Source organism: Dromiciops gliroides, chromosome 2, assembly GCF_019393635.1.
Source record: "Dromiciops gliroides isolate mDroGli1 chromosome 2, mDroGli1.pri, whole genome shotgun sequence".
NCBI classification, from domain to species: Eukaryota; Metazoa; Chordata; class Mammalia; order Microbiotheria; family Microbiotheriidae; genus Dromiciops; species Dromiciops gliroides.
This window is the reverse complement of record NC_057862.1, coordinates 309,883,743-309,899,366: the sequence shown is the minus strand read 5'-3', so window position 1 is coordinate 309,899,366 and position 15,624 is coordinate 309,883,743. Positions and strand designations below refer to the sequence as shown.

Here is a 15,624-nt window from a genome sequence, read left to right as displayed (position 1 = left end):
TCATACTACACACTCTAGTCAAAAAAACATTTTCTGACTCTCCCTTTCAGACCTTCCCCCTCCCCTCAGATCATGATTTCATGTTTAATGACTTTGTTCAAGTCATTCCCCATACCTGGAATTCCTTTGTTCTCCATTTTTGTCTGTTGAATGTCTATCCTTTCAAGACCTACAAAAATGCCATCCCCCATTATGTGCCCAGTCAATAGCAAACTTCCCGCTCAGCCATTCCTTATCACTTTTTTTTGTAGGACAATGGGGGTTAAGTGATTTGCCCAGGGTCACACAGCTAGTAAGTGTCAAGTGTCTGAGGTCGGATTTGAACTCAGGTCCTCCTGAATCCAGGGCTGGTGCTTTATCCACTGCGCCATCTAGCTTCCCCCCTTATCACTTATTTTTATAACCTTCTAATGCAATTATCATATAATTGTATTATCATGGTTTTGTGTAGGTATCATATCCCCATAGTAGGCTGTGAACATCATAAGAGAAGTGACATGTCTTATCTAAATGTTGTATCCAGGCCTCCTCCTCTTAGTATCTATCATGAGTTTCCCAACACATTTTTTGTTATTCAGTCATTTTAGTCATATCCTACTCTTCATGACACCATTTGGGGTTTTCTTGTCAAAGATACTGAAATGGTTTGACATTTCTTTCTCCAGCTCATTTTACAGATGAGGAAACTGAGGTAAACCAACTTAAGTGACTTGCTCAGGGTCACACAGCAAGTAAATGTATGAGAGCAGATTTAAATTTAGGAAGATTAGTCTTCTTGACTCCAGGCCCAGCTCTCTATTCACTCCACCATTTAGTTTCCCCCTGCATACATTAGGTACTTAATTGATGTTTGTTGTTGATGTTTCTTTTCAAATGTCAACTAAGTTTCATTATTAGGTTCTGTGGACTAGGATGAAAAACTGAACCCTGTAATTCCCATGTAGCTCCTTATTTATTACAGAATAAAAAGGCAAGCAAGCACTTCTCTATAAAGCAAACTATCAGTCTGGTATAGGATAGCTTAGAAAACAGGATTTAGAGTAACCCCCTCCCACAAACAACCTTAGATGGGTTGGATTTTGTTTTGCTTTGTTTGGGAAATGTATAAGTATTTTTTTTTTACTGCCCTGTCATTACCAGGGCAATGGCAAGAGAGGATGGGATGGATGGATGAAGGGTTTTATTAATCTTCTGATATGGGACTGAGGCAGCACTAACCAATGGAACTGCAAAATTAATTTGGTAAGACCTTATGAAAAAAGATGCTGAAGAGCTACTGTACTTTTCCATGGAATATTTAGAAGCTCAAGGCATCCTAAACCTGGGTCTCCATGGAGAGGTGGCTTTGTGGGTGGAGTCAGGATCCCTAAGTTACAGTGAAATCACAGAACCTGTCAGAAAAACAAGGCTCTACATCTACATCCATCCCCAATATTATGCCTTCTTCCCTGCCCTCACACAGAAGCAAATAAACAAAAAGAGGAAAAGAAAGCTAACATGTAAGTATTTCTTCTTTTTTCAATCACAATAATAGATTTTCAGGGCAGCTAGGTGGCACGATATTGGCCTTGGATTCAGAAGGTCCTGAGTTCAAATCCGACCTCAGACACTTGACACTTACTAGCTGTGTGACCCTGGGCAAGTCACTTAACCCTCATTGCCTCGCAAAAAAAAGAAAAAGAAAAGAAAAAACAATAATAGATTTTGAAGGAGTCTTCATTTCAAGCCTGTCCAGATAAACTGAGTCCCAGGCCCCTGACTACAAAAGAAAATCTAACACTTTGGACAAAGGATGAACTTTTCATCCCTCCTTTCTAAAAGAATAATAACTAGTGGTCTAAAATGGTTTCTTTCCTGCTATGCTAAATGGAGCTCTCAGCTGGACACCACAGGGCCATCAACCTCTCTGGTTCTGCTACATACATCCTAAGAAACCTTAAGACACTCACAACCATTCTGAACCTCAGTTTCCTAATCTGTAAACAGAGGAGTTGGACTGCATAGATAACTTCTGAAGGACCTTTCAGTTCTTAATCTATGATCCGTGCCCTTCTGCAGCATGCTTGGGTTCCATTTTTCTTTCACTGCTCAGTCCAAGAGTCCCTGGGGACTAGCTCAACAGACTACATATAATATTACCTTAAAAGCCCTTGCTTTTCCTATGGAGACAATGAAAAATGCTCAGTGCTCCCCAGTCTCCCTTTCTAAGGAGGTGCTGTAGTTTAAAGAAAATAATCTGAATTGTCTATCCATAATCCATGTTTACCACTTGAAACAATTGAAATGCACAAAGAAAAGAGAGGAAACAAAGAGAAAGTAAAACTGCTACCTTTACCCCTGAGACTGAGCCTGCTCCCTCTCAGCAGGCTTTTTATAATCTCTAGGATTTGCCTGGAGGAACTCAACAACAGGAGGGCTCTACTTAAACCCCGCTCAGGAAATTCAAAGGCAATTGGAATTTACATCATTGACTCTTTGACCCTACATTCCCCCTCCTTTCCCACCTCCAGCAAAGATCAGAAGACCCAGTTTAACTACATTCTATGCGATCGATATTTGTCTAATTTCCTCACTCTCCCTGGTCCCTTTTAGAGAAGTCTGGGGTCCAGATCTGTTGATCCAGATGCCCAGCTGGAGGCAGGAGCCAGAAACCCAGGATTTGCTTATTTAATGCCTGACTTGTTCATCCCTCTGAAAACATCACCTCATGATGTTCCCATTGATCCCACCAGAGTGAAGCACTCATAGCTGAGGCTTTTGTGGACTGTGAAATTAAATGAGCAGTTTAGTGACAAAGCAAACAGAATGAATCAGTGGAAAAAAAACAACATCAGGGAGCATGTGGCAATGTGGCCACATCCAAAGGATGCTCAGCATCTCTTCTGCCACAGCTGCTACACATATGGAAGATAACTGCACTAATGAGTTACTCTAGGCCAGGCATGAGCACACTACTGGGCTCAGACACCTGGGAAGACATGTTGGAAGTAAACTTCAATCAACTCCGAATTAAGCCCAGCTAGTTAAGCCAGGCAAAGGGTCTAAAAAAAATAACTAATCCAATTTGGCAAGGAAACAATGCTTTATATTATCTAGCATTTTTTCTTCTTCAGACAACATAAAATATATACTTCTAGTCCCCACATCTGGATAGGCAGTCACAGCTGGACAGTAAGGAAAGTTGCTGTAGCTATCAGATGGCCATTCCCATGCAAGGGATGTACATAAATCAGGAAACAAATAGGCTACTGCCTACTGTCATGAAGACACAGAGGGACTATCCTCACTTATATTCCCCCCCCCCCAAAAGTTTTATGGACTTTCACAAATCTGAAAGAGGGCCTGGGGTTGAAAAAATATTGAAGAGTTGTAATAGGTACACCCAGGCATTATCCTGGGTCCTCTTGGCAAAAACTTCAGGAAGTGATGGTGTTTCCCTCTATAAGGGGTAAAGTACTGCATAGTTAAAATAATCTTTGGCACTCCCAGTAGCTTCTTAACAAGGTATGAGATTTCCTCTGACAAGATTAACTTCTTTATAATTTGTGGATTTCCTGCCTGGTCCCAGTTTATCCCATTAAAGGTACATTGAGGGGGCAGCTAGGTGGCAAAGTGGATAAAGCATCAGCCCTGGATTCAGGAGGACCTGAGTTCAAATCCAGCCTCAGACACTTGACACTTAGTAACTGTGTGACTCTGGGCAAGTCACTTCACCCTTATTGACCAGCAAAAACAAAACAAAACAAAACAAACAAAACTACTTGAAAAAAAGAAAAAGGTACATTGAGGACATTTAACTGTTCAGGACCTGGACTTGAGTTCAAATCTAGTCTCAAAGACCTCTTAACTTTATGGCCCCAGGGAAGTAATTCAACACCTGTCTATTTCATCTTCCTCATCTATAAAATGGGGATAATAATAGCACCTATTTCCTAGCATGGCAGTGAATTTAAAATGAGAGAATGCTTTTAAAGCACCTTGCAAACCTTAAAGCACTATATAAAGTACTATAAGTACTAGCTATTGATGGATACTCAGCTCATTTGTGGACTTGAAGTCTTAGACTTGACCCTTAAAAGACATTTGAACGGATAGAGCACCGGCCCTGGAGTCAGGAGGACCTGAGTTCAAATCCAGCCTCAGACACTTAACACTTACCAGCTGTGTGACCCTGGGCAAGTCACTTAACTCCAATTGCCTCACTAAAAAAAAAAGACATTTGAACATATATAGACTCGGTTCCCTGGAGGGCAGTCTCAAGAGCCATGGGACCTCTCCAAGTTACTAATGCTCCAGAAAAACATCTGTAGTAGAGTTCCCAGTCCATAGGTGAAGTTTCTAGAACCCAGCAGGGGAAATCCTGGCCAAGCAGGAGGTGATGCTAAGGAATAGCAGGGGACAGAGTCACAGTGTGGAGATGCAAATCTGGTCATTGTCTTTCCGTGGTACTGTGAGATATATGGATTGTGTAGGTCTGTGGAAAGGAAATGACTGTTTATAGACAGAAGCACGTTCCATATCTGAAGCTGAGTATGTATGTCTCTGGGAAAGGGTTGTTCTGACTAGAGAGGAGGGTTTCTCAACTCATATCTAATATTTTATATATATATATATATTTTGTGGGGCAATGAGGGTTAAGTGACTTCTCCAGGGTCACACAGCTAGTAAGAGTCAAATGTCTGATGCCAGATTTGAACTCAGGTCCTCCTGGATCCAGGGCGGGTGCTTTACCCACTGTACCACCTAGCTGCCCCTAGGGTTTCTCAACTCTAGTTAACCCAATCACTTTCCTTTTGCTATGGGAAGAGACCTTCAACCCTGGGGTGGTATTATAAATTTAGACATTTTATTGGGGCAGCTAGGTGGCACAGTGGATAAAGCACCAGCCCTGGATTCAGGAGGACCTGAGTTCAAATCTGACCTCAAACACTTGACACTTACTTGCTGTGTGACCCTGGGCAAGTCACTTAACCCTCACTGCCTGCCAAAAAAAATGACAAAGAAAAAAAAAGAAAGAAAGAAATTGTATTGGCCCTTGAAGAATTCCCTACAGACAGAAGAAGTCATCTTGCCTATGTGCTGGCTTAAGTATTAGTCTTTTACATTTTGTCGGTTGAATAAAGCCTATGTAGTATTTTCTCTTTCACTTACCTGAGGTATTGCATGGGAACTAAGGACCCTTTTACTTTGTTGTGGAGAATCAAATATGAATCAGATTCTGCTGTTCTCAGGGGAAACCCTGTATGTGGTCACGAGTGAAATAGAGTGAGTACACTCAGTAGGAATCCCCACCCCCTCCAGACTGAAGCCAGTCCATTTAAATATAGAGCTTTTATTCTGGGCTAGTCAAAATTCATTTATTAAGCACTTTCTGTGTTCTAGGCATTGTATTAAGTGTGGGGTTACAAATAAAGGCAAAAAACCAGCTTCTGTTCTCAAGGACTTCATGGTCTGGGCTGTGGCTTACATAATCCATTGTAGGTTTATATTGTATCTTTAAATATGAACATATATCAATCCGCCTTAAGCTTGACCTTATATTATTCCTCCATGGCCAATTGTTAGAGAAATAAAAAGCGAAAGTGACCTTTCAAAGGTCATACTGAAAGGCTTTGTAAGGATTCCAATTTGGTTCCTTATTTAGGGGGCTGACCTGAAATACCTCTACAAGAATGACCAAGGGAAATCTTGACATGAGATGAATTTGTCCTTTTGAAATTCTGAACGGCAAAATAAGACTTCATTTTGCTCCCCTAATTTAGAATTTTAAAGAGCCAGATCTAGGTCTTCCACTGCTCTCCTCCCCACACCACCCCCAACTCTTTGGAAGTCAAATATTTCTTTCATTTAGTTTATCTACTCTAACATGATGGTTTGTGTTAGTCGATTTGTCAATGAAATCACTTTTCATTTTTCCTCTTGCCATCTGGCAGTATTATCACTCCAATGAATTGCCCTGGGTTGCACTTTTTTATTTTTCAAATGTGACTTTTAGTTGAATTGTGCAGTATTCATAAATGGGGAATGCAGACTGATGCAATTATAATCAACAAAAGCCTCAAAGCTGCCAAAGATGGTGACTTGGCTATGTCTCTCACTTTCATAGCCTGATAGCAATTTGAAAGGTACTTGATTATTTTTGGAAAGAGTATTTTGCATGTACACTTACATCATCTTGATAATTTTTCATGTTTGAACCTTTCATTTCCCCCAATTCTTTGCATTTGAAATAGCAAAACTATTTGTTTCCAGGCTTCTCAAGGAAATAATTTCTTTTAAATCATTTTCAGGGTAGAAAGGAAGTGTGGCATAGCAGGATGACTGTTTTATGTTAGGCTTAGAGCTTTGGTTTCATCATTCCCCCTTGGACCACCCTCAATGCTGCCACTCCTAGGACTATAAATCACTGAATGTCTGTGGCTGATTAGCACAGTAGGTTGGAGAGTGAGCTAATGGAACCAAGGTCACAGCCCTGATAAGGGCTAATTAACTTTCCTCTGTTCAGTGGCCCCAGTTTGTACCTCTAATCCTCTTCAAACACCCTGAAAATAAAGTGATGTCGTTGCTCAAAGTGAGAGTATGTGGACACATTATTGCAACTCATCCCTTCAACTAGACAAACAACTCAAATTCCACAGCAGTTTGAACCCTAAGTATGGAGGATAATATGCTAGTTCACTATGCATAACCACTCAGGACTAGAGTTGGTTCTGAAAAAAAGACTAGTATGAGATGAAGAAAGCTGGGCCTCAGCAATAAGACCAGAAAGAAATGATGTCTCCATAGAGAAGGGGTCCTTAGCCTTTTTTGTATCATGGACCCGTCTGGCAGTCCGGTGAAGCCTATGGATCCCTTCTAAGGATAATGTTTTTAAATGCATACAATAACAAACATAGGATTGCAAAGGAACTGATTATACTGAAATACACTTCTTTTTTTGTTTTTTGTTTTTGTTTGTTTGTTTTTGCAGGGCAATGAGGGTTAAGTGACTTGCCCGGGAACACAGTGCCTGAGGTCGAATTTGAACCCAGGTCCTCCTGAATTCAGGGCCAGTGCTTTATCTACTGCATCACCTAGCTGCCCCTGAAACACACTTCTTTTTTTTTTTTTTTTTAGGGAGGCAATTGGGGTTAAGTGACTTGCCCAGGGTCACACAGCTAGGAAGTGTTAAGTGTCTGAGGTCAGATTTGAACTCAGTACTCCTGAATCCAGGGCCAGTGCTCTATCTACTGCGCCACTTAGCTGCCCCCTGAAACACACTTCTAAAATTTTTTAACAGATCCATAGACCATAGGTTAAGAACTCTTGTTGTAGAGAAAAAGAGGTACAGTCAGTTTCCTCCTGTCCCAAGAGAGGATCATCTCCACACTCCCCACAACCCAAGAAAGAAGAGAATCCAGTAGCTCACCAGGTGTTGCACTGGACACTGTTGGCCACTGTTGATCAGGCCCTCCTGGCCCTGCTCGAAGGATGCCTGCTTCCTCCAGGTGCACAGAACTGAGGAAACACACACACACACATACAATATTTAGATAATTACTTTCAAGATCCTCCTCTACATTTAGAAATCTTTCCAAAGCATGGGGGCAGCACTGCAGCTAATAGGGTTTCCTCATGCTCAGGCTAAAACAATTGTCATGTAACTATTCTACATAGGATACAGAATCAGGGCTGGTTTATCTACTTCTTTTACAACATCTCTGCTAGAGTTATTCATATCATTAAAAACATTACCTTTACAGAAATTTGTATTTTCATTAATGCTATGACACATTTATCCTGTTAAAAGGAAACACTAGAGCTAGCTGTGGTGCTGTACACCTATAATCCTAGCTACTGGGAAGCTGAGACGGGTGGTTGTATTGAGCTCAGGATTCTCAACTTCAGTTGGCTATGCCAGTGGAGTATCTACAGCAAGTTCAGTATTAACATGGTAAGTCCCAGGTGAGTGGGGTGATATAGGCACCAGGTTGCTTAAGGAGGGATGAACTGGCCTAGTTCAGAAACAGAGCAGGTCAAGTTCCCATGCTGATCAGAGTGGGACCTGCCTCATGAGGCCTAGCACTTCCTGTCTGAGTGAGAGAGACCAAGTCTTCAAAAATAAATAGATAAAAAGGAAAAGGAAAGACTGATGTTAATGACACTACAATGTCTTAAATCTGATTTACACAAGGAAAATTTCTTCATAGTATAGGGTGGGCTAAAAGTCACGAAGGGGTCTGATGTTTTTTAATAACTTTTTGAAAATTATTTTTCTTTGTATACATATATATGTATATATACATATATATATATACTGTATGTGATGCTATAGTATTACAAATTAAAAACAAAAAATAAAGGAATTACTAAATATTGAAACCCCTTTGTGACTTTGCTACTTTTTGCCCACCCAGTAGTTACAGCCTTCTCTCAGCTGGTTTCCCCTACCTAGAATTCTACAACAAATGCTGAATTTTGTTAATATAATTATGCCCAGATCCCTGCGTGTATGCTAGTACCTGGACCACCTGATTTTCTCCAGTTAGATCTGATATATGCACATGCCACCTATCCTTTTCCCCCGATCTATAGAGCTGATTTTACTACACTTGTGGCAACCCAGTACCAATCCCTTCAATTCCTAACCCAGGAGAAGAGAAAACAAGATAAAAGGAATAAACCAAAGGACAGGAAGAACCTTGGTCAAAAGTGTTTCCATCCTCCAGTCAGACGCCAAATGGTGGCACCTCTTTCATTCTTTGAAGCCAATAAATTACAAAGAACACCTTTCTGAAGTGTCTGAATTCAAATGTACTGTACACTTAGGGTTCAGCAGCTGAAGAAGTAAAATGAGAATTTATATCTGAAGTAAAAATTCCTTCCCCATTCTCACCACTATAATCACTTAAAAACAATTCTCAGTTTCCCCTCTTCTATCCCACAAGATCAGCACCTCTTCTTTGTTCAAATATCACCAGCTTTCAAGAATAACTAGAGGTCTCCAGTGGCACATGCTGCAGCAGCCCTATGTCTAGTTAGAAGATGGTAACTCGAAACTTGCCCTGTGCTAAGTCATCCTAAGAAATTATGCTATGGTTAGATTTGGCCAAGGACAACTTTTTAAGGTAAAATCCTTTTTTATTATATACTTAACAACTTTAAAACATTTTGGCATATAAGAAGCACAGATTTTATATAAAAATATTGATTGTTATGTTCAGGTTTAAAAGTATATATGAAATTTAACAAAGTTTTAACAAAACTACCCTTAATATCTGTGTCCCCTTAGAAATTTCCCCCTGCTCTCTTCTGTAAATGTTAAACACATTTCACTGATGTTTTTCTCTTTTTTTGTATGTTTGCACTACCCCCAAACACCTCCCCTACCCCCAAAGAGAAGCCCTCCTTTATAATAAAATTTTAGTTAAAACAAATCTACACATTGACTATATCTGAAAATACATGTCTCCTGCACTTCAGAATATCACCACTCTTCTAAGTCAACTTCCCAGGAGGACATCCATACAATTCTTTTGAGATTGAAGGTCCAAGAGGATAGGTACCCATTTGACAATAACCCCATTTAGAGATCACAACTCCAACACACATTCAATGTCCTATTCAATAAAGAATCAGTGAGAATTTTAAAGATATTTTTCCTTCAGTTTCCATTTCACTTTCAATAATACACAGCAGCAGCATGATACTGAAAATTTGAATTAGATTACATTTAGCTTTATGGATTAAGAAAAGAAAGGGTTTGGGGTTTCAGTATTTTTACATAAATTCAGGACTCTATTTCTCTTGTACTCTATGCCCCTCCAGCCAAAGCCATGGGTCTCCTTGCTTCCTATGTAATAGGAAGGGGGAAATTCCATGGGAGGCCAAGTACGTTTACTGCATTGGCACACCAAGACCTAGGTGCAGGAGAACCTTTCTGAAGGCCTATGGAAAATGGCAAGAAATCTCTGCTTCCCAGAGTTTTGGAGACCACAGAAGGGTTTCCAACCATCTTTTCATTTCAGGCTCAAAATGTATTCCAGTTTTCTGTCTGACACTGTCCTTATCCATCCCGGACCCTGACTGCAGTCTGGCCCTAATTGGCTCTGTGGTTAGAAAAAAAAAGTACAAATTACAGAGTACTTTTGGCCAAAGGATGAGGCTCACAACAGACTAAGTTAATTTGAGCCCATAAACATTAAATTTTTTTAACATACATTTGCATTAATTTGACAATATCACACACTATATAGAATGATTAATATTCATTTTCACTTCAAAGAGAAATTCATCTTGGTTGATGAAAAACTCAGCAAGGAGACATTTTATGAGGATATGTTGTCCAAGTGTGTGTTTTTAGGGACTTTTACAGACCCTGGAGAACAAAGGATTCCTTAAAGATGATGTCTTTCTAACCAGTGATGATTGATTTCTTAGCCTTCTGGTCCCTCCCTTCTGGCTTCCAAAGCACTTTCAATTCAATGAATTTTTAACTTTCTCCCATTGCACTGATAGCAGGTCTGCTCTGAGGATGATAGTAATTAATTACTGCCAAGAAGACAAAGTAGGAAGAACAAAATTATGTTTAATGTAGCTCCTAAAGAGGTACTCTTGTTCGAGAATAATGTCTGATTCAGATGGATTTGGGGCTCCAGCCACTCCACAATGGCTCTTGACCCTACTCAGCCCCAGAGCACTTCTGGAGAGATGGCAAATATATGTAAGTGTCTATTTTATTTATTTACTCCTACTGATCCATAACAATGGCTACAGGAAGTTGTAGTGATAAAGAGGTCAGTAATTAAATGATGTGCCAAAAATGGGTCATCTGTGAATAATATTATTGTATTTGCCACATAATGTTCCCAGGTCCAAGAGCACAAGAAGCAATTATAATTTGGGAGGATGAAGGAACAAAGGAACCTGGAGATCAAAGTTGAGAGGGGGGGGCGCTAGAAAATACTATTCTTCAGGAGTAGAGGTTATGAAGTTCTTCTCCCCTCATGCCCTCCCCAAAGAGATATTATAAATCTTGACTCGTTTCTATGGAAGGCAGTCCATTAAGGACTTGTCTTAGGATTCATTGGAGGTTGTAATACAAAGATCAGAAGGCTATGGCATCATTTTTTAAAGCCTACTCATAATCTATACGTATGGGTTATCCACTCAGAGGAATTCTTCTAAGGGAAAGGGAGTTCTTTGAAATCTTACAATGTGCCTTCTCACAAGCTAGCTCCTGAGAAGAACCCAGCCTTGAGCTTAATGTTTCAGGTGATTGGTCAGAATGGGAAGGAAAGAAGATATTTGCATTTCTCTAGCAAGATAACTGAGGTAGCCCAGGTCATGCAGAAACTTTTTTTTTTTGATTAGGCAGTAAAGAGTTAGAGTAGATTCCAACTGAAGGTAGGAGGGAAAGTACATACCTGTGCATTCCTGCTCTCAGAGATGCAGAGTAACGCCAGTCAGGGTTGGGTTGTTTTGGCTGCAAAAAACATAAAAGGAATGTTTCTGTTATTTGGGGGAAGACCACTTGTTCCTAGCTAAGCAACAATTTGGTGAAATTTTACAGAATTCTTCCTAGCATCTTATATAGAAAAATTCTTGGAGGCTACCTGGCAAATCATTTCATTTGCATCTATAAAACTAAGCCACTGTCCAAACACCCCCAGCAGAAAGCTAAGCTGGCCCTCCTTTGGTAGTTAAGACTTCAAGGGTAAAATGCCAGGTAAAGCTGTAAGGGCAATCTATGGGTAAGAATCGCCACCTGAGAATGAATGTAAACATTCATGATTATAAAACAGTATGGTCACCTGTCAAAATGTTCTCCCTCTCCCTCTATCAACACATATCTGCACAAGACCTCCACAAGGTACAATAGAGGCAGTGGCAGAGTGTGTGCTGCAGTCTGGATGGACTGCAGAGCACTGCAATCCACTGTTAGCCTTGCAGACTGCAGCAGGTTTCGCAGAGGGTAGATGTGCTCAGTCATAACATCTGCATCTGGTATAACCTCAGCTGCTGATTAAAAAGTGGCATCAATAAGAGTGAAACATAAACCATTAATGGCCCACCAGAGAGTTTTGCCTTGCTCTGCTTGATAATCCTTCCCATCAAAGAATATTTGCTCAGTCCTATTCTCTCTCCCCTCTTCACTAAGCTACTACTTATTCACTAAATTGCTATTTTATCTTATGAAGAGAGAAAACACAACTTCCAAAGGTGGATAAGATATAACAGAGAGTAGCTTAACTCTAGGGAAAACCTATTTTATTAATAAGGAGCTTGTGGCAGGCAATGTACAAAAGACTTGTTTTTCTCATCTCCATAAACATGAAATCCTAAGTGGAAGGAGTAAGACTACAATTTGGTTACATAAGGGTTTTATCTTGAGAATCATGGACTGATTAGAAGCAGCTCAGAAAACACTGAGAGTCAAGCTCAACCTTTTTATCACTACCCCTATACTGTGCCAGAGACAAACCAGAATAATAGGATCACAATGAACCCATGGGCAAAAAGATAAATGTGTTATATTCAGATGTAGCTATCACTGACCTTGAAATTTGGCACCTCCTTTTTCTATAGCTTATCATAATTAGTAGGCACAAAGCTATCATAACAGATGATGACATTAATAAAAAGTACTTCATTTTCCTAGAGAGTTCCTTAAATTCAAGAGACTCCAAATATTTTATCAACATTTATCTGTATGGTTTCAAAGGGAGAATATATAATGGATTCTAATCTCTAGAGAGAAAACAGAAAACCCAGAAGTACATCAGAAATTTACCCAAGGTTGCCAACTCAAGACAGAGATATTGCTATAACTCTGGGCTCACCCTACTCAAGGTCCTCCAATGTCATCTGTCCTCTCAGCCAACTGATTCTGGAAACATTACAATCTGCAAATGGCCTCATGTTTATTATGTGGATTTTTTGAAATATGACAATTAAAATTCCCATGTGGCTTACCATTTGAGTACTGTGAAGAACAAATAAAGAACCCTACATTTTCCATCAGTGATCTCACTGAGAGCAAAGGATAAAATGTTTGTAAAGCATTTTAAAAATCTGAAAGTGTGACCAAAATATCACTTATTAATCATTATCATCCTCATCTCACTCCTCTCCATCAGCAGTACTTGTGTTAGCTTGTCAGCTGTGGGTGCCTTCCTTCCAAAAAGATTCTGACATCTGCTAAGTAAATGCTGCCAATTTCTCCAAGATTGGGTACCACATTTGTGATGAAAATTGCTGTAACTTGTTTCTTAGGTTGGAGACATTGACCCCATTTTGCTGAAGAACTCAATTTTAGCAGAACTGTTTATATCAAACCTGCTTGAAGACTCAGCCTCTCCCCAAACTGTGCTTACTCAATGACCCATATTTTATGGTGGCTTTTTAGATACTTTCCCCAGAATTCTATCAGTCACAAGCTGTTCCCCAGACCTTCATTCACTTCCTAGGATCATGGTGAAGAAGGATCTCATGGAAGTAAGCTGAACTAGTATGGAGAAGCACAATTCTAGCTGGTAGGTAATGAATTCTTTTTAAAAAAATGATTTGACTACCAATTGCTTTAATTTTTGTACATTAGAAAAATTTAAAGGAAAAAAAAACATCAAAAACATGTGTTTTCCACAGCCCTAGACCAGCTTTCAATGGTAAGTTAAATTGTATATCTATTTCTAAATACTATGTTTTAGGAAAGACATTTACAATCTGGGGTGACTACAGAAGGAAGAAATTTAAATAGTAAGAGGATTCAAACCCATGTCATGTAGGGATAATCTGAAACAAGTGAGAGTATTTGCCCTAAAGAAGAGAAAAGTTTGAGGAGTTGGCGGAACATAAACAGTATAGTATCTTCATGTTTGGAAGAACTAAATTTGTTTTGCTTAGATTCAGAAGACAAAACTAGAAACAGTGGGTGGAAATTACAAAGAGGCAGGGGTTTTTGTTCAATTTAAGGGAAAACTTCCTACAAAATGGAAATATTAAACAATAAAATCAATTGACTCATCGCTAGAAGTCTTTAGAGGGTCATATTTCAGGCATGGATTGGACTAGATGACCTTCCAACTCTCATTGTCTATAACTAGAACTTTAAAATCAAAATCCAAAGTCATTTGCCAACAGGTGATATTCTTTCTACTATAACAATTTTAGCTAGGCTTTCAACTGAACAGTTAGACCACTGACTCCCAACCAGTGCCCACAGTGCCTCTAGGGGACTGAAAAGTTATTTCAATGAGTAGGGTTAAGTTATTTTTTAGGCTTAGAAAAAAATGCCTCACATTCATATATATTACTATTTTTCAAATGTATCTGGCTTCTATAAGGACTAATAAGAGAACTTTATAATAAGCTGAACTCATAGTACATTTTACCATTGATTATTTGCTGAATCAATGAATACTAATAGTATAATTACTTATGTAGGAATTCATGAATTATTTTATATTAAAAAGGAGGGTACTTATGTACACAAAAATATTTATAGCAGTTCTTCTTGTGGTGGATAAGAATTGGAAATTGAAGGTATGCCCATCAATTAGAGAATGCCATACGACTGTAATGGAAAATTATTGTGCTATAAGAAATGACAAATAGAATGATTTCAGAAAAACCTGGAAAGACTTACATGAACCGATGCATAGTAAAGTGAACAGAACCAGGAGAACATTGTAGATATTAACAGCAATATTGTACAATGAAGAACTGCAAATGATTTAGCTGTTCTAGTAATACAGTAATTCAAGACAATCCCAAAGGACAAATGGTGAAGCATACTATCCACCTCCAGAAAAAGAAATGATATTGTTTGAATACAGACTGAAGCATGATATTTTTCACCTTCTTTCATTTTTTTCTTTTGTTTGAGCCTTGTATAAGATAACTAATATGGAAGTGTTTTGCATAATTGTACATGTATGACATATCTTATTGCTTTTCATCTCAGGGAGGGGGAGGGAAGAGGATTAAATTTGGAACTCAAAACTGTTAATAAAAATTTTTTTAATTGCAAAAAAGGAGAGATTATATTCAAAATGGTCAGTAATAATTGTGTTAGTAGAACAATTTAGTTCTTCTAGTCTTGTACAGCTAACTCCTGAACTAAGTTTAATTTTTGTGAAACAAAATAAATTATGGTCTCTTGGTCTAGGAATTTGTGCTTCAGATGAACAACATCAGGTTATTCATCTATGGAAAAACTATGAAAAGCTCTAGAACATTCATCTGGATGATCCATTTAAAATATAGGAAGATATTTGACCTCAGTTCTGGTTTCTCTCAGAAAAATATGATATAAACAAAATCAGACAAAAACCCTAAACATTCCTTTCTCTCTATGACCTATCCCTTAGATCATTAAGGTTTTTCACTATTTGAGGTAGAGAAGAATGAATCAATTGCCACATATCAGCTCATTCATAAATCCACAGATCCACATTGAATAATGTACAATGGCCTTATCATGAAAGTTCATTTTAAAGCAATAAAGGAAGACATTTTAAAAGAGTAAACTATAAAAAAATATTTTAAAAAAGAGTAAACTATACACAGCATCTCTATTTCCTTCCTAATGGGACTCTACTGATAATTGTGGGAGCCAGGAGACTTCTACTGCAGGTGTCATAA

General features: G+C 38.8%; 1 protein-coding gene across 12 annotated transcripts in view; it reads right to left on the bottom strand.

Annotated features, from left to right (window-relative positions):
- LOC122740813 (protocadherin alpha-C2-like) overlaps positions 1-15,624 on the bottom strand; it is a 275,331-nt gene that overhangs the window by 37,149 nt on the left and 222,558 nt on the right. For all 12 annotated transcript variants that reach the window (XM_043983557.1, XM_043983556.1, XM_043983555.1 and 9 more), the window contains exons 2-3: positions 11,406-11,464; positions 7,409-7,497 (exon numbers count right to left, since the gene is read on the bottom strand). In XM_043983557.1, the coding sequence (XP_043839492.1) occupies positions 7,409-7,497; positions 11,406-11,464 (148 nt within the window). The remainder of the gene's footprint in view (positions 1-7,408; positions 7,498-11,405; positions 11,465-15,624) is intronic.